At 41.9% G+C, this 19,482-nt stretch overlaps 1 protein-coding gene across 1 annotated transcript in view; it reads left to right on the top strand.

The window, feature by feature from the left end:
• ADPRHL1 (ADP-ribosylhydrolase like 1) overlaps positions 1–18,667 on the top strand; it is a 39,201-nt gene extending 20,534 nt beyond the window's left edge. The window contains exons 4-7 of the mRNA XM_075200048.1: positions 11,831–11,971; positions 13,121–13,248; positions 13,796–13,928; positions 15,969–18,667. Of these exons, the coding sequence (XP_075056149.1) occupies positions 11,831–11,971; positions 13,121–13,248; positions 13,796–13,928; positions 15,969–16,126 (560 nt within the window). The 3' untranslated portion in view covers positions 16,127–18,667. The remainder of the gene's footprint in view (positions 1–11,830; positions 11,972–13,120; positions 13,249–13,795; positions 13,929–15,968) is intronic.
• Positions 18,668–19,482: the final 815 nt, after the last annotated feature.

Raw genomic sequence — 19,482 nt, 5'->3', positions numbered from 1 at the left:
TCTTGTGTGCACATCACCGACAAGCACTTGCATATGTGCATCAATAAAAGGCAGTGAAAAAAGGAAAAGTTTTATAAAACCGATACACACATGCTCTACAATAAAGTAGGGAACCCAGTAATGTTTACTGGTATGTGATAGTGATTTTTTAATGATTGGTGGCATTAGTCAGCTGTTGCACTGTTTTCATCATTTTCACATATGTCATCAGACCTCTCCTGACCTTCCAAACAATATGGTGTATATTAAACCCCTCCTAATTCACTTATCTTGTTTCTCTGGCTCCATTGCTCTCTCATACTCTCTTCCTTCTTGACATGATACGGTAGCAACCAGCCACTGATAAACTGGGAACAAGCTGTACTGTGACCTCAGCACCGCACAGCACGCTCACAGCCTATCAGTGGCTGGGAGTCTCTGAATCACTGGATCAGACACAAAAAAACAAAATAATGTAAAAAGAAAATAATGTAAAAAGAAAGTAAAGGGGCAGACAGATATGTCCCAGGCAGGCCCCCTAGCTTGGCCGGGCACCTTACTTCTGTAGTGGCCAAACCTCCCTAAATGCGGCCCTGCCTAGGACCATGTACATCGTTACATATTCATGTGATATAAATAAGCAATTAGCTCATACATACACCATCCTTTCTAAATTCTAAATTTAGGGCTACTAAAACCTAAAGTGAAAGTTGTTTTACACCGATCACTGATTAAAACTACCTACCTAATATTGTGTAGGTACTCCTTGTGCCGCCAAAACATCTCTAATCTATTCAGACATGGACTCCACAAGACCTCTGAAGGTGTCCTGTGGTATCTGGCACCAAGATGTTAGCAGCAGATTCTTTAAGTGCTCTAAGTTGCGAGGTGCTGTCTCCATGGTTCGGACTTGTTTTTTCAGCACATCCCCCAGATGCTCGATCGGATTTAGCTCTTGGGAATTTGGAGGCACAAATCAACACTCTTTGTCATGTTCCTCAAACCATTCCTGAACAATTTTTGCAGTGTGTCAGGGCACATTATCCTGCTGAAAAAGGCCACTGTCATCAGGCAATACTGTTGCCATGAAGCGGTGTACTTTGTCTGCAACAATGTTTAGATAGGTGGTACATGTCAAAGTAACATCCACAAAGCCGGGAGACAATTTTTCCCAGCTGAATATTGCACAGAGCATGACACTGCCTCCACCGGCTTGCCTTCTTCCCATAGTGCATCATGGTGCCATCTCTCCCTCAGTGTCACGGGCACTAGGAGTCTTTACCCAGGGATCACCAGGTGATAGGCTTACCAGAGCAGTATAGGTGGTAATATGGTACTCTGGTAGCAGGGTGATCACGGAACAGGAAATAGCAGATGATGAGATGCTCAGGAAAGTCTATGACTAGCAGCACTGGCAATATGGAGGTAGTAATACACGAGGAACTGTATGGACAAAGGACACGTGAAGGTAGTCAGTGGTCTGCGGTAGCAAGTTGTACCACTGCTATAGTGAGGAGGAATGTCCAACAGAAACGAGGGGGTGATGAGAGTCAGCGGTCTGCGGATAGCAAGTTGTACCGCTGTCTGAGTGAAGGAATAGAATCCAAGTGGAGGTATCCGGGGAGTCAGTGGTCTGCGTTAGCAAGTTGTACCACTGCTATGTGAGAGGATACTGGAACAGGTGAAACTGGAAACAGGGGTCAGTGGTCTGCCACTAGCAAGTTGTACCACTGAATATATATGTGTGGAGGTGCACGGGGAGAGACTGCAACACAAGATATACACGGGCACCTTGACTTTGATCCACAGTAATATGCACAATATAAATGTATAGATGACTGAACAACACTGCCAATATAGAAAGTCTCTTGAAGTAATCCAGCACGAGATAACACAGTCAATGATGGCAATAGACTCAGCGGATAGCACACTCCAGAGGAGAACCAACACAGTCCAGCAAGGTATGCAATACACAGCACAGTCAATGGGAAGTATGCATACCGTGGTTCAGAAGAAGGCAGTCAGACAGGAGTGCAGAGATACCTGAACGGCAGGAGGCCGGCAGGATGCAAAGTCCCTGGATGGGTGAAGCGGTGGTCTAGCAGGTGCAGCGCACAGGTAGGTAGACCAGCAGGGAACACAGGAAGGCGTGGAGAGCGGATCAGCAGTAGATGGATGAGTAGCGCTGAGGAGTAACAGCAGCGGGTCTCTGCGGGAACACGGAGGTAGCCAATAGCAACCAGCAGGTGCAGTAACGATGGGACACGGGAGAGCAGAGTTGAACTGGAACTGTTGATCACGGAGAATAGCGGGTAGCAATAGTGGCAGCAGACTCAAGGAAACACGGGAGAGTAGACAAGGACTGAAGACTGAAGCGCACAGAGGCAGCGGATAGGAATCAGCCAAACAGTCACGATGAAACACAGACGGGTTGCAGGTTGAAGACTGTAGTGCACGGAGGCAGCGGATAGGAATCAGCTAGCAGTCACGATGATGAAACACAGACGAGTTGCAGGTTGAAGACTGTAGTGCACGGAGGCAGCGGATAGGAATCAGCTAGCAGTCACGATCATGAAACACAGACGAGTTGCAGGTTGAAGACTGTAATGCACGGAGGCAGCGGATAGGAATCAGCTGGCAGTCACAATCATGAACAGGTGAGTGGATGTGAATGAAAGACTGTAGTGCACGGAGGCAGCGGATAGGCATCAGCTAACAGTCCCAATAATACATGGTAGAGTTGAAGTGGTTAGAAGACTGTAGTGCACGGAGGCAGCGGATAGGAATCAGCTCACAGTCACGATGATACAGTAGATGGTAGAAGTGGTATGGGAACCACAGTAGTAGAAGTGGTTTGGAAACCACAGAGGTAGAAGTGGTTTGGAAACCACAGGAATCAGCTGGGCTGAATAAACGAGGAAACACAGGAACACCTTCAGAGACTCATGGGGAATGAGACTCCAAGATCAGGCAACGTGGTGATGACCACAGGTGCTTAATATAGGGAGGTTGCCTGATCTGCCAATTAAGTTAAAGAAACATACACTGAAGGTTTAGAAAGGGCTGCGCATGCGCAGTCCCTCAGGATGGAGGACGGCCATGGTTCCTAAATGTCCGGGAAGAAGCACTCACAGTCCGGTGAGTGACAGTACCCCCCCTTTTAAAGGTGGGCACAGAACGCCTGGAACCGGGCTTGTCCGGATTTTTGGAATAAAACTTCTTCAGAAGGGCAGGAGCATTAAGATCTTCAGCTTTGATCCATGAACGCTCTTCAGGACCAAAGCCCTTCCAATGAACGAGGAAACGGAGGACTCCTCGCGAAATTTTTGCATCCAATACCTCAGTAATCTCGAAATCCTCCTCCTGATGAACTTGAACTGGCTGCGGTGCTGAGGGAGGAGTCGAGAAACGGTTGATGATGAGAGGTTTGAGCAAGGACACATGGAAGGCATTGGAAATCCGAAGATTCTTAGGAAGAAGAAGTTTAACACATACTGGATTGATAACTTGAATGATCCTATATGGACCAATAAAACGAGGGGCGAATTTCATAGATGGAACCTTCAAACGAATATTTTTGGTAGATAACCAGACACGATCTCCAATTTTTAGTGGTGGAATAGCCCGCCTCTTCTTATCTGCGAAAGACTTATATTTGTTAGATGTCTTCTTTAAACAGGTTTTGACCTGAGACCAGATATTTTTGAAGGTCTGACAAGCAGTCTCCACAGCAGGAACTTGGGTGGGCGGGAGGGCAGGAAATTCCGGAAAAGACGGATGGTGACCGTAGACCACAAAGAATGGAGTTTTGGATGATGACTCATAGTACATGTTGTTATGGGCGAATTCAGCCCAAGGGAGCAATTCTACCCAGTTGTCTTGGTTGGCTGAAGAGAACATCCTAATAAAAGTCTCAAGATCTTGATTGACTCGTTCCGTTTGTCCGTTAGATTGCGGATGGTAAGAAGATGAGAGTGCTAATCGTATGCCCAAGGTTTTACAAAGGGCCCGCCAGAATCTGGAAACGAATTGTACTCCTCTATCTGACACAATCTCAGACGGACATCCATGGATGCGAAAGATTTCTTTAATGAAATGTTCAGCCAGAGTAGACGAGGAAGGTAAACCGGACAGAGGGACGAAATGGGCCATCTTCGAAAATCTGTCTACCACTACCCAAATAGTATTGTGATTCTTACTTGGTGGCAAATCAGTAACGAAATCCATACTAATATGGGTCCAAGGCTTGGACGGAATGGGTAGTGGTCGCAGCAACCCTGCTGGAGTTCTGCGGGAGGATTTGAATTGAGAACATAAATCACAGGAAGCAATAAACTCTTTGACGTCTCTCCTCATTGAAGGCCACCAGTAACTTCGAGAGAGAATCTCAAAGGTCTTGTGTTCACCGGCGTGTCCAGAAAAACGAGAGGCATGGAACCACGAAAGGATTTTCCTCCTCAGAGTAGGAGGCACGAGGGTCTTCCCAAATGGTAGCATTTTGGTGGATGAAGCAGCCAGAGAAATACATTTGGGGTCTAGAATAGCATGGTTGGGAACCTCTTCAACGTCAGAGGACGTCACAAAAGCTCGAGATAGAGCGTCAGCTTTCTTGTTCTTAGCGGCTGGTTTGAAGGTTATAATTAATTCAAAACGGGAAAAGAAAAGAGACCATCTTGCTTGACGAGGGTTCAAGCATTGGGCAGATTGCAAATATGACAAGTTCTTATGATCCGTGAAGATCGTCACCGGATGGCGAGCTCCTTCCAACAGGTATCTCCATTCCTCTAATGCAGCTTTGATGGCCAGCAACTCCTTGTCCCCAATAGTACAATTTCTCTCTGCGGGCAGAAGACCCCGAGAGTAGAAGGCACAAGGATGTAATTTTTGTTGCTCCGAGCGTTGGGAGAGAATGGCTCCTAAGCCCACATTAGAGGCATCTACTTCTAGGAAGAAGGGGAGTGTCACATCAGGCTGTCGAAGAATGGGAGCAGACGAGAAGGACTCTTTGAGAATTTGAAAGGCTTGGAGAGCCTCGGATGACCATTGCTTAGTATTAGCCCCTTTCCGAGTTAGGGCCACAATAGGAGATGCAATGGATGAAAAGTCTTGAATGAAGCGTCTATAGTAATTGGCAAAACCTAAAAAACGCTGGATGGCACGAAGAGTAGTTGGCTGAGGCCAATGTAGTACAGCATTTACTTTGTCTGGATCCATCTTCAGGCCAACTCCGGAAACTATATACCCCAAGAATGGAATCTGGGGTAACTCGAATGAACATTTTTCCAATTTACAGAATAATGAGTTTTTCCGTAGTCTGGAGAGGACCTCTGCCACATGTTGGTGATGAGAAGGCAGGTCCTGTGAGAAGATCAATATGTCGTCCAGGTAGACCACGACACATACATATAATAAGTCCCGAAAGATCTCATTGATGAAACCCTGGAAAACAGCGGGGGCATTACACAGCCCGAAGGGCATTACTAAATATTCGTAATGCCCATCTCTGGTGTTGAACGCGGTCTTCCATTCGTCACCGGAACGGATTCTAATTAAATTGTAGGCACCACGAAGATCCAACTTAGTAAATATCCGAGCTCCCTTGATGCGATCAAATAGCTCAGTGATCAGCGGAATGGGATACCGATTCTTGATAGTAATGGCGTTGAGTCCACGAAAATCTATACAAGGGCGTAATGATCCATCCTTCTTTTTGACGAAGAAGAACCCAGCTCCAGCGGGAGAGGTGGAAGGTCGAATGAACCCACGCTGGAGATTCTCCTGTATGTACTCAGATGTGGCTTGAGTTTCAGGTAACGAGAGAGGATAGACCCGACCCCTGGGAGGAGTCTTGCCAGGTAGAAGGTCGATCGGACAATCCCAAGAACGATGAGGAGGAAGACGTTCAGACTGAGCTTTATCAAACACATCGGCAAATGAAGCATACTGTGGAGGGAGTCCCGGGGAGGAAGATGAGATGGAAGATTGCTGTACTTTAAGAGGAATAACTTGAGAAAGACAACGATGGTGACATTCAGACCCCCAAGACGTAACTTGAGGGGTGCGCCAGTCAATCTGGGGAGAGTGACACTGAAGCCATGGAAGGCCTAAGACAATCGGACTTGTCGTAACTGGAAGAATTAAAAACGAAATTTCTTCATGGTGTAGTACACCAATCTGAAGGGTTACTGGAGACGTACTCTGGGTGATGAGACCATTGATGAGACGTGATCCATCTATAGCCGTCACAGTAATGGGTGTTTTTAAAGTGATCACTGGTAGGGACCATTGATTCACTAGTGATTTAGAAATGAAATTTCCTGCTGCTCCGGAATCAATCAATGCCTGTGACTCAAAGGATTTGGTAGCAAAGGAAATCGTAACATCAAAAGCGCAGACTTTAGATTTCATAGACAATGGAGAGGACTCCAGGGACCCTAACTTCACCTCTCCAGAACTAGTTAGGGCCTGGCATTTCCCGATCTCTTAGGGCAAGAGCTGAGCATATGCGTGGAATCAGCACAATAGATACAGAGTCTATTCTTTACTCTTCGTTTCCTCTCCTCTGAAGATAATTTGGAACGTCCTATCTCCATGGGAATCACAGAGGGTGGAGCTGGACGAAATTGAGGGTTTGAACGAAGAGGTGCTTTGACAGCCGTTGTTTTCTCAGACTCTCTTTCACGAAATCTCATATCTACACGATGGCAAAGAGAGATCAAATCTTCTAGTGACGAAGGAAGCTCTTGGGTAGTCAGTGCATCTTTAATTTTATCGGAGAGCCCCTGCCAGAAGGCGGCAACTAATGCTTCAGTGTTCCACTGAAGTTCAGAGGCTAAGATCCTAAATTGAATGACATACTGTCCTACTGTATGGGAGCCTTGTCGCAAACGAAGAATGCTGGAAGCAGCGGAGGTCACACGACCTGGTTCATCGAACACACTTCGGAGCGTGGAAATGAATTTGGCACTATCTTGTAGAATTGGATCGTTTCTTTCCCACAGAGGGGAGGCCCAAGCCAGGGCTTGTCCAGAAAACAATGAGATAAGATAGGCCACTCTGGAACGATGGGTAGAAAAATTTTGAGGTTGGAGTTCAAAATGGACTGAACATTGGTTAAGGAAACCTCTACAAGTTTTGGGGTCCCCGTCATATTTTGACGGAGTAGGCAGGTGAAGCGTAGGAGCTGTAGACACCTGGGATGGCACTGGGGAAACGGAGGAAAGCACAGGAGCTTCAATATTAGCTGTAACAGTCTGTCCAGATGTTCCTTGGGAGGTTAGCGATTGGTAACATTGAAGTAACAGCTGTTGGCGAGCATCCTGTTGCTCCACACGGCTGACCAGATGCTGCAGCATCTCTTTAGCGGTAGGTTCCGTATCTGGGTCTGTCATGGCCTGATCTTACTGTCACGGGCACTAGGAGTCTTTACCCAGGGATCACCAGGTGATAGGCTTACCAGAGCAGTATAGGTGGTAATATGGTACTCTGGTAGCAGGGTGATCACGGAACAGGAAATAGCAGATGATGAGATGCTCAGGAAAGTCTATGACTAGCAGCACTGGCAATATGGAGGTAGTAATACACGAGGAACTGTATGGACAAAGGACACGTGAAGGTAGTCAGTGGTCTGCGGTAGCAAGTTGTACCACTGCTATAGTGAGGAGGAATGTCCAACAGAAACGAGGGGGTGATGAGAGTCAGCGGTCTGCGGATAGCAAGTTGTACCGCTGTCTGAGTGAAGGAATAGAATCCAAGTGGAGGTATCCGGGGAGTCAGTGGTCTGCGTTAGCAAGTTGTACCACTGCTATGTGAGAGGATACTGGAACAGGTGAAACTGGAAACAGGGGTCAGTGGTCTGCCACTAGCAAGTTGTACCACTGAATATATATGTGTGGAGGTGCACGGGGAGAGACTGCAACACAAGATATACACGGGCACCTTGACTTTGATCCACAGTAATATGCACAATATAAATGTATAGATGACTGAACAACACTGCCAATATAGAAAGTCTCTTGAAGTAATCCAGCACGAGATAACACAGTCAATGATGGCAATAGACTCAGCGGATAGCACACTCCAGAGGAGAACCAACACAGTCCAGCAAGGTATGCAATACACAGCACAGTCAATGGGAAGTATGCATACCGTGGTTCAGGAGAAGGCAGTCAGACAGGAGTGCAGAGATACCTGAACGGCAGGAGGCCGGCAGGATGCAAAGTCCCTGGATGGGTGAAGCGGTGGTCTAGCAGGTGCAGCGCACAGGTAGGTAGACCAGCAGGGAACACAGGAAGGCGTGGAGAGCGGATCAGCAGTAGATGGATGAGTAGCGCTGAGGAGTAACAGCAGCGGGTCTCTGCGGGAACACGGAGGTAGCCAATAGCAACCAGCAGGTGCAGTAACGATGGGACACGGGAGAGCAGAGTTGAACTGGAACTGTTGATCACGGAGAATAGCGGGTAGCAATAGTGGCAGCAGACTCAAGGAAACACGGGAGAGTAGACAAGGACTGAAGACTGAAGCGCACAGAGGCAGCGGATAGGAATCAGCCAAACAGTCACGATGAAACACAGACGGGTTGCAGGTTGAAGACTGTAGTGCACGGAGGCAGCGGATAGGAATCAGCTAGCAGTCACGATGATGAAACACAGACGAGTTGCAGGTTGAAGACTGTAGTGCACGGAGGCAGCGGATAGGAATCAGCTAGCAGTCACGATCATGAAACACAGACGAGTTGCAGGTTGAAGACTGTAGTGCACGGAGGCAGCGGATAGGAATCAGCTGGCAGTCACAATCATGAACAGGTGAGTGGATGTGAATGAAAGACTGTAGTGCACGGAGGCAGCGGATAGGCATCAGCTAACAGTCCCAATAATACATGGTAGAGTTGAAGTGGTTAGAAGACTGTAGTGCACGGAGGCAGCGGATAGGAATCAGCTCACAGTCACGATGATACAGTAGATGGTAGAAGTGGTATGGGAACCACAGTAGTAGAAGTGGTTTGGAAACCACAGAGGTAGAAGTGGTTTGGAAACCACAGGAATCAGCTGGGCTGAATAAACGAGGAAACACAGGAACACCTTCAGAGACTCATGGGGAATGAGACTCCAAGATCAGGCAACGTGGTGATGACCACAGGTGCTTAATATAGGGAGGTTGCCTGATCTGCCAATTAAGTTAAAGAAACATACACTGAAGGTTTAGAAAGGGCTGCGCATGCGCAGTCCCTCAGGATGGAGGACGGCCACGGTTCCTAAATGTCCGGGAAGAAGCACTCACAGTCCGGTGAGTGACACTCAGGTAAACAATGCACATTCACCCAGCACATGATGCAAAACAAAATGTGATTCATCAGACCAGGCCACCTTCTTTCATTGCTCCATGGTTCAGTTCTGGTGCTCATGTGCCCATTGTAGGCACTTTTGGCGGTGGACAGTGGTTAGCATGGGCACTATGATGAGTCTGCAGCTGCGCAGCCCCATTTTCAGCAAACTACAATGCACTATGTGTTCTGACACCTTTCTATCATAGCCAGCATTAACTTTTTCAGCAATTTGTACTACAGTACCTCTTCTGTGGGATTATACCAGACAGACTAGCCATCACTTTCCATGTGCATCTATGAGCCTTGGGCGTCCATGATCCATTCATCGGTTCACTGGTTGTCCTTCCTTGGACCACTTTTGGTAGGCACCACTGTATACCACTAATAAGAGATCCTTACTGTGCCCCATTTTTTATGCTTCCAAAACGTCAACTTCAAGAACTGACTGTTTACCTGCTGCCTAATATATCCCTCCCCTAGAAAGGTGCCATCATAATGAGATAATCATGGTTATTCATTCACTTGTCAGTGGTTTTAATGTTGCGGCTGATTGGTGTATGTAGGAGATTATTCCTTTATAACTCTTGATATAGTACAAGGGTTCCTAAACTTTTGTCCAACACTTACATTCTCTGAATTAGCTTTGCAAACTATTGTTCACTTTTTCATTAAATTTGTATTATTGGTGGTGTGGGTAATGTATAGGAAAGTGAGGACTTGTCCAAAATTATAACGTTAAGACATTATTTTTACATTAATTTGGCAATTTTAAAAGAAATGGCTTAGCAACCCATATCTTATATACAATCTCTTACATAGCATGATGTTCACAGTAATGAGATAGTTTTCACTTTGGTCGTGGACATAGCAAGGAGCAGACACTCCCTAAAAGCAAACAAACATAAGGTGGAGAGAATCAGTGGTTATTCTAACCTATTTTATCTTGTTTGTCTATTGAGTAGGATGACTGAGTTTCCGGATTCTGACATGTATGGTATGTTATAAATAGTAATCCTTCTAGATGGGAGTTTCTGAGAGAGTTTCGTTTCTGAATCCATTCAACAAAAGTGAAATAGGTTCTAGCACAGCGGTGGGCACAATGAGTCTTCACCTTTAGCCTCCTAGCCCGTTGCTCCAGATCTTATCAGAACGGGGGTAGCCGACTTTCCCATCATGTGACCTGCTCTGTTCAGTGCAGGGAGGTCACACGGCATATCCAGAGGAGGAGGGAATGCACTGTTCTCTCCCTCCTTCCTCTGTGTGGCCCCTTTGAAGGCTGGAGGGCCGCATCTTTCAAGTTGTCCCCATTGTTCTAGCACTTGATCTATGTGTATTTTCAGTTCAGTCCTTTTTTTGTACTTCATTATTGTTTTTCAATAAACAAAATTTCCATCAGGCCATGGTGGTGCTCTAGCAGGTCATGATAGAAACCCCACCCATTAAACTTCAGAGACATGTATCAGCTGTTTTGGCTATTGTCAGACTTTTGACTGCGCTCATAAAGACATATAAAATTTTAAACATATTGGGCCTGATTCATTAAGGAATGTAAGGCAAAAAAAGGAGTACGTTTTCTCCTGCACAAACAATGTTACAATGCAAGGGGTGCAAATAAGTTTATTATTAGCAGGGTCACCCCGTGTAGGTCTGATTTGTAATGTGTAGCAGTTTTTCTATTTTAGCAAATTATTTGGTAAATAGACCAAAAATGTTATTTAGAAAATAAGACTTGTTGCTTTGTCGCGTTGTCGTTATGTTGTGTTGCCACAAATTTTCCTTCCAGCAGTCAAACAATTGTTTCCAACCAAAAAATTATGTTTTCAATATTTGCCGCTCTGTCATTTCATCGCATTATCGCGTTGTTGCTATGTAGTCTAATAGGTTGCTTTTCAATACTAAATAACTATATAAGATTTGACAGCTTTACCTTGAGAGCTGTGGAAGATATTACACAAACAAACAAACAAACAAACGTCTTTTATATATATATATTTTGCACATAAGTTAAGCTTAAAACCAATATAACTATATTGTGCACAAAATTCTCCTTTATGTATATGCTGACACAGTGATTTTTATGTATTGTTTGTTTTTGAGCGCCAGACAATATTTTTCATAAGTTAAATACAGGCTGTTTATCATGTAGCTCACAAATACTTGATAACTTTATTTTTACACTGACATTAAAGTTGATCTAGGACATGTCCTATCCACATTATAATTCTGTCCCCACATTTTAAATTTACCTCCAGCAATATGGTTTTGCCAAGGTGCAAATTTACTCCTTTTTTTGCTTACTGAATCAGGCCCATTATGTTCTGTCTATAATATATATTTGTGGATATTACAATATACTGTTTCTTATTAGATCAATTTGAATTTTTTGCCCCGATCGCCCACACCCCACCTTGGATCTGCCACTGCATGAGACATATGGTTCATCTGAATGGTAATTTGAATATAATATGTGTCAGGATATGTCTTGCTTCATAGCATTTCACAGGTACTGTGTATTCATATATTTAGGATTTCTGGGGTCACTGTGCACTGCATTGTTCGCCTCTTACGCCATACAAGGAAAGCCCCTAGTACAGTGGGGAAGAGACCTGCTAAAGGTGATACCAATTGCTGAGGAATACTGTAAGAAAACTATTCGTCATATGGCAGGTAAGGTAAACTAATCATAAATAACGGCATTCATTTCCATTTGGAAAACTGGCAATGTACTGCGTGTATTGACCAGAACGACAAGGGCAGTTCCTTTTTCTCGTAATAAATTCTTTCCACTTGCAGGCATACTATTGGTGTGCATCAGTGTAGCATTCACTCAAAATGTGAAGTACTATAGAGACAGCCTCACTAATGGGTTAGGGAGAGTTAGACTCAAGGCCCTACAAATGTGCAGATAAACTACAACATTTCTAGAGTTAGTTACTAGTAATCACTACAGCAGTTACCAAAGCTTTTCTAGGTTACACAAAAAAATATTTTCATTTATATTGCTTAATTGCAGAACTGTAACTAGGGCTGTGCAAGAGGTGTAATTCCCAGGGCACAAAACTATAGGGGGAAACAAGCCACAGGGAAATAAATATTTTAGGTTAATTTGGTTAAACTTGAGGAAAGTAGGTGTCTATTTTTTTTTTATTGTCCCAGGAAAATTTCAAGTTACTGTTCTGCTTGTGTGACTTTCATTTTATAATCAAAATATATAGATAAACATGATTAACTGGAATTATTCTGTATTCTGCACAAAGAAAGTAGGACGTACCTTACCTTCATGTGAAATAATGCTACAGTTTTCATTTTCAAAAACTAGAAGCCCTTGTAATTGAACCTCGGTATGCTTTCATATTTACCAACATGAGGGATAGTATCAATATCTGTGACCAATAAAGGTCAGGAACTTATCATTTAGGGGTGGAGCTTTCTGGTATATGCAGGACAGGATTAGTCTGGGCAAACCAAATATGTATGACTTAAACTGTCTAGAATACTAGGAGGTCAGAAATACTAGGAGGTAGTGGATTTGTCTACATAGGTGTCTCAGGTTTTAAGTTTTATTACATCTTCTGGGGGGACGGGACATTTTTAATAGTGTATTGTGTTGTTTTAAATATATTTTTTGTAAACACAAGCACACTTATATATAATCCATGTTGTGGTAATTTACGCCTAGAAAAAAAATTGATTGTGCTTTTAATTATCTCTTTAAATCCGATTTATTCCACTTCATTTACAACGTATTGTTCTACCTTCATGTGATTGGCAATCTGATCCTGAAGATTTATTTCTCTGGATGTTGCTTCTATTTAGAGTACCAAGAACACTGGTTCTACTTTGAAGCTAAATGGCAATTTTACCTGGAGGAAAGGGAAATAGAAGAAGACAATGTGACTAAGCCCACCTTTCCTGATAAGTATGATGCTGATGAGAGAGACAAGGTAACTATTTTCAAATATTGTGATTACTTGATCGAAAAATAATGCGCTGTAATGTGATATGAAGGCATTTTAGGATGACGTAATCCAAAAATGTATATATGTCTCATCAGATTTAGGTTGTGTTATGATGATGATACACATTTTAAATTTTATATATTTTTAAAAGTTACTGTCCCTTTAAATGTTCCAACTATAGATGGGAGAAATTTTGAAATATGTTCCACAAAATTTTCACCTCATTCCATATTTGGCCACAAAAGCACGAAACTTGATACTATTTGGCCTTGCATGTTCCATGTGGAATTCCCCATATATTTTTTATTCTAAACAGACTGGTCCATTATCATACCCCAGTTACCACCAGCTATATTTATAGACTGTAAATTCTGCAGAGCGTGAGAAGATCTCAAAAATTGTATTGGTGGAACTTTGCAGGTCTGTGAAAAGGTCTGTTCCGCTTATTCACACAAAATTTTTCTGCAATTTTTCACATCTCTAGTCTGAAGCAAAGACAGTGAGCTAATATGTATGACCATTTAATATATAGACATATAAGAAATGGAGTTCAGAGGGCCGTGGTGGAAGGAGAGGACATGATGCACCTATGATTGCATATGATGCTCTGTTGGGAGCTGGTGGGGATTGGAAGGAGCTATGCAGCCGAGCCATGTTCCATGGAGGTAAGTGGCTGCTTCTACTAATAAACAAATATACAGTTGGTAGAGGTGAATTTATATAGCTGAAGCTGTAGTCATAACATTTTTGTTCTACTTCATCCAGTAGTCTATATAAAGTAAAACAATGATCCAAAATATAACATACCTGTGTTATAGAGATCCACTCGAACCAACGGGTCCTCCTTGTCTGCTTTGGTCTGGCAATGCTCTCCTCACTTCTACCAAGGAGACTTCTTCATACAGGAAACATCATGTTGTTAGCAGGAGGAAGCAGAGGTTCATAACAGACATGGAGGAGACCCACCAGCTGCTAGTAATATTCTGCAACCCTTAATACTTACATTCAAAGAGCCTTACACGTCACAGCCCCATCTCCAATTTGTTGCAATGCAAATCAACAGTTGTTAATAAAAAGTATTGTCCCTTCTGTCTTCATTCAAGTACCCAGGAACACTCACTTCATATAATGGCAATATCCAGTAAATCACTGTGGTAGTGAGGAATCTGGCAACATGCAAATGCTCTCTCACAGTTTTGTATGAGCAGCTATAAGACTCCTGCCTTGATACATATTTGAAATTTATCAAAAAGAGTGCATGTTGTCCTTATCCCTTCTGGAATGCTAATGAGGTCTATATAGCCTCATGATCTGATCCTCAAGTTGGTTTTCTACACTTCAAACTCGAACCCTCCTGGATACAGTTCCTCTGTGTTATGAAGGGGACAAATACCATGTTACTCATATTCTGCACAAAATTAAATAAAAGGAAAATTATATCTATAAAGAATAAATGAAGCTAAATTATTTTAAACAATATGTAATGTATGTCAACAGTTATAATTGGCTGATATCTATTAAAAATCAGTAATATGAATATAGCCATCTGTGAAAATACATACAAGATTTATACTAGATGGTACATGGTCCCTGAGAGACTACATTCTATCTTCCCCCACACCTCAGATCTTTGCTGGCGTAGTTGTGGAGCGGTGGGTTCTTTCCTTCATATTTGGTGGGATTGCCCTCTAGTGTCTAGATTTTGGGATGATATAATATCACTGGTTCGACAGGTTACCTCAATCAATGTGTCTAAGAATCCACTTTCGGTGCTACTGTACCAACCTATCAAAGGCATCACTAAGGCATCGGATAAGCTTGTCTGACACATATATAATGCAGCTAAACTACAAATAGCTAGTGAGTGGAAGAAGGCTTCACAACCTTCTAGAGAGGGTGTTATAAAGAGAACTTGGCACACTGCATCCATGGAATATGTGACTAGTCTTATCCATGACACAGTTCCCACGTTCCACAAGGTGTGGGATCCTTGGTATAGCTTTAACAACAGTTCTATGCCAGGCCTCTTATAAGCTTTATATGCTCCCCCCCTTCTTTTTCCAAACTTTGAGACTCTCTACTCCCCCTACTCTCTCTTTGCTCCTTCTGTTCACCTCTCCCCTTTTTTACTATCATCTTGGCATGTTGGGTTCTCAGGCAGAGATATATTCCCAACTTGGATTGTCCCAACCTCCTCCCTCCAGTCCCCTCCCTCCCTTTACCCCCAACAAAAAATAAAAAAAATCCAGCAGTTTGCTATATTCGCTTTATATCTACAACATTACATGATCTACCTCTGGAAATGGGAAAATTCCTTACTCCTATAATCACCCCGTAGATCTTTAACTCCCAGTTTCCTCCTGGAATGTATCATGATGTGAAAACTATATTTATATATTTTTTATTGTTTTTCTGCATTTTTTATTTTCTCTACCAGAGTTTTTATATTTTGTATTCTTGGTTTACTGTCAGTGACATGTACTGCTGTGCTTTATATATATCTGCTGTTATAAATAAAAAGTTTTTTTTAAAAAAAACAGTAATATGAGACTATTGGTTGTAGTTTCTCATCTAGGGAAATGCACCTTTACTCGCTGTTTTATCTTGAATTGTTGATGACCCCTTCCACTTACTGTGCAGCGCTATAACTCATTGGAATCACATGAATCTGGATATTTTATATTACATTCAATGTTTTGTTGCAGGAGAAAGTGGCGCAACTGGATCTATTGCTGGTGGTCTGTTTGGATTGTTGTATGGTACAAACAATGTGCCAAAAAATCTGTACCAGGAACTTGAACTTAAAGAAAGGCTTGAATACTTGGGCGAGAAACTCTATCAATTGTCTTCAAAGGAAAAGTAATGCAGTTACTTTCATTTCTTAGCAGTACATAGATTAAACATAAACTAACACTCATATAATAGTGTGCTCTTGTGGTGACAGGGTAGGGGGTCTAGGTGTTTTCCGTGCTGCTGTCATAGTTCTTTAATTAATTTAAAATTCTTTATTACTGGTAATTAGTTAGCTCAGCCATCCTACCTCATTTACATACCACATACAAGAAGAGGGGTCCGAACTCTACCACTATCCTTGCTTGTGGAACATAAACACGGCTAGCCGTCATTACTTTGTGACTGCTGATGGGAAAGGACTAAGAATTGAGATATGAGATTTTAAAGACTTGATGCAGAAGTTTTTACACAAAGATGAAGTTTTAGGGATTGGTTTTATGGGAGAGCTTAGCTCAGCTGACCTCCATATCCCAGTTAATAACAGAGAAAACACAGACAGTGGGAATGCCTAACATTCTACAACCTGAGAGATTGCGCCCCACAAAAAGAATCATGTCCACTGTAGGCTAGCATGATAGATTTGGTTTTATCTTATGTATAAACTTGCTACTAGTACATTATTGTTACTAACATTTTTCTTATGTTTTTGCAAATAGCAAATCTTGAAGTTACATATCATTTTGCATTAGTTTTGCACAAAAAGTCAATGTCAATTGGCCAATTTAACATTTGTACCCAAGTTCCAAGGCCAAAAGCACAAATTACATACAACGTGTACACGGTATTAAGCTAACAAATGACATCATCACGTTTTACATTATGTTAATGTCCAAATTGAGGTCACACTAAGGATTCTGCCTTCTTATATATCACTTCCATAAATGTAAAATGTATCCACACTGATCTGATGGCATTTGCAATACCATAGGCAAGATGTATTCTACAGTATTTCATTTATAAAATATTTATTGTATCAGATAAATCAGTGATATGGTGGTCCATATCTTTTATAATCACATAGGGCCTGATTCATTAAGGAAAGTTAAGGAAGAATAAGTAAGTAAGGCAAAACCATGTTGCATTGGAGTGGGAGTTAAATTTAAAATGTGATGGCAGATTTATATTTGGGGTAGGGCATGTTCTAGATCAACTTTAAATTTCAGTGTACAAATAAGCTATCAAGTATTTGTGTGCTACATGAAAAAACAGCCAGTATTTTCCTTATGTGCAAAATAATAAACTCATCTGCAGCCCTTGCATTACAACATGGTTTTGTCCAGAAAACTTGAGTATGAAAACTTACTCAATTTTCTGCTTAACTTTCCTTAATGAATCAGGCCCATAGAGTGATTACATGTTAATTAATCACTTATTTATTATTAATTAATAGCCCCTAAACCACACTGTTCCACAAATAGTCAATGGCAGAGCTGCACATCACCAAGCCAATGGGGTTACTATACATTACATGACAAATGTTGTGTAATCACTGATTATATAAGGACTTGTTGATTATGTTTAAATATATGTCAACCAACATGAAGGCGAGTTCGGTCCAGTCAAGCAATAGGCTCAAAAACACAGTGTTAAAATCCAGACTTTATTGATACAATAATATTAGTACACACATAAAAACTGGATCTAGTTTACAAAGTAGACAGGATAAGCTGGGCAGAACACCTTGGTTTTGCAGCAGGCTGCTTAAATTGTTCATTTAGCACGCAGAACCATGTATACTGTTGGCTTTTGGTAGACCCCTTTTGCTAACTAGAAGTATGTCTAGTTTTGCTGGGAGGTGGAAAAAATTGAAGGGGTTCAATGTGCAAAAGTGTAAACATCACATGAAAAGTCCAGCCTCGGCCAATTCTAATTTAAGACATAAATTAACCATGAGATAATTTCAAGACTTCCTTTATTATATAAAATGTTTTTTTTCTGTTTTTAAGCTTCTTTTACATTGGGTAAAGTGCGCCTTGAAATATGCTTCTCAGATGAAGTACAACTGGAAGCTGGAAAACACATCCCATTAAAAGCATAGGGCAATAACTAATCTTGTCATATGCAAAGACATTTTTGCAGAACAGAAATAGCTGGGTGTCCTTCTGCACAGTAAGGAATGCCCCTAAATATGCACCCTGTTATACTAGGTGCAGTGATGAGCCTACTCCAGATTTCACAAAGAAGGATATTTCTCTGCCTTACTCCTCCCATTGGTATTAGCAAGTGCAGCCATCTTGCATTTTGGTAGATATTTAGGCACATATCACAGCTCTACCACATATGACTTTGCAATTAATATCAACCATTTTGCATTGTGTAAATGAAGCCTGCAGCATACTAACAGGACAGGGAATATATATGGTGTCCAACCCAAAACTTCAAGTCATAAAATGTTTCCAGCCCCGCTGAGCACTTCATCAAGGAGACTGTATAAATGTAATGTTACTTCTCAATCCTTTATAAATGGAATGTTGCATGTGTCATTTTGTGCTTTGAGCACTGATCTGCATTTAGAAGCATGAATATATAAGAGGTGAATTAAGGTAGCATTGTCCTTAAAGTTTCTGGGGAGAAGGGATATTTCCATTATTGCTTTATGTGCCTGTGAATAAACTATGCTTTAATACCAGCTCTTTTTGTCATGGGTTTTGTTGTGTGGGGAAAGTCAAATGTTAAATGTCCAATATAAATGTCCATATATATTTGAAATACATTGAAAATAGATATAGGATCCTAATATTTAATTAAATCAGAGAACATTGGACAACTGCATGAAGTCATGTGTTATGCATGTAAGTTTGTAGGTTTCATTACTGATCTATTTAGTTTATGTTTGTGTTCATTAACATGCTTCTATTATGAACAGTCCTCAATGGGTCATTAAAAAACAAATTCAGATGGACGCAATTCTACTTAGTATTTTGTTTATTTTATTGCAGGAGCACCAAGAAATTCAACACCGATGAACAACACAATATGATGTGCAGACATTATTAGAGAGCTATAGAAATTGCAATGGAAGAGGGTAATAAAGTTTAGGACATATTTTGGTTAGTTTGTTGCATCTAAATGAAGGGTAAAAATATACTAGGCTATAGTTCTGTATAGACAACTATAATTTTGAATTTTATGGAGATATTATGTAAAGGAAAGCTTCCAAAGCAAAGTGAGTAACAGCAAAATTAGTATTATTTATTACATTTATTAAGACCCCTCCGATAACTAGATTGTAGTAAATTTATTAGCAAAATGTTACTGTGGGAGGGTAATAATGCTCAGCTCCGCGGTGATAGTGGCATGTGTGGAGGGTTCCAGTAATGGGCTGGCAAGCAGTTAGAACCCACTTTCACCGCGGTGATAGTGGCTGGCACCTCCACGGTGAAACCTTCCGTGCATGCTTGAGCCAGCATGTCAGCTTGGGTATGA

This window comes from Mixophyes fleayi, chromosome 2, assembly GCF_038048845.1.
Source record: "Mixophyes fleayi isolate aMixFle1 chromosome 2, aMixFle1.hap1, whole genome shotgun sequence".
NCBI lineage: Eukaryota > Metazoa > Chordata > Amphibia > Anura > Limnodynastidae > Mixophyes > Mixophyes fleayi.
The sequence above is the reverse complement of the archived record's forward strand: the minus strand, read 5'-3'. Positions and strand labels throughout refer to the sequence as shown.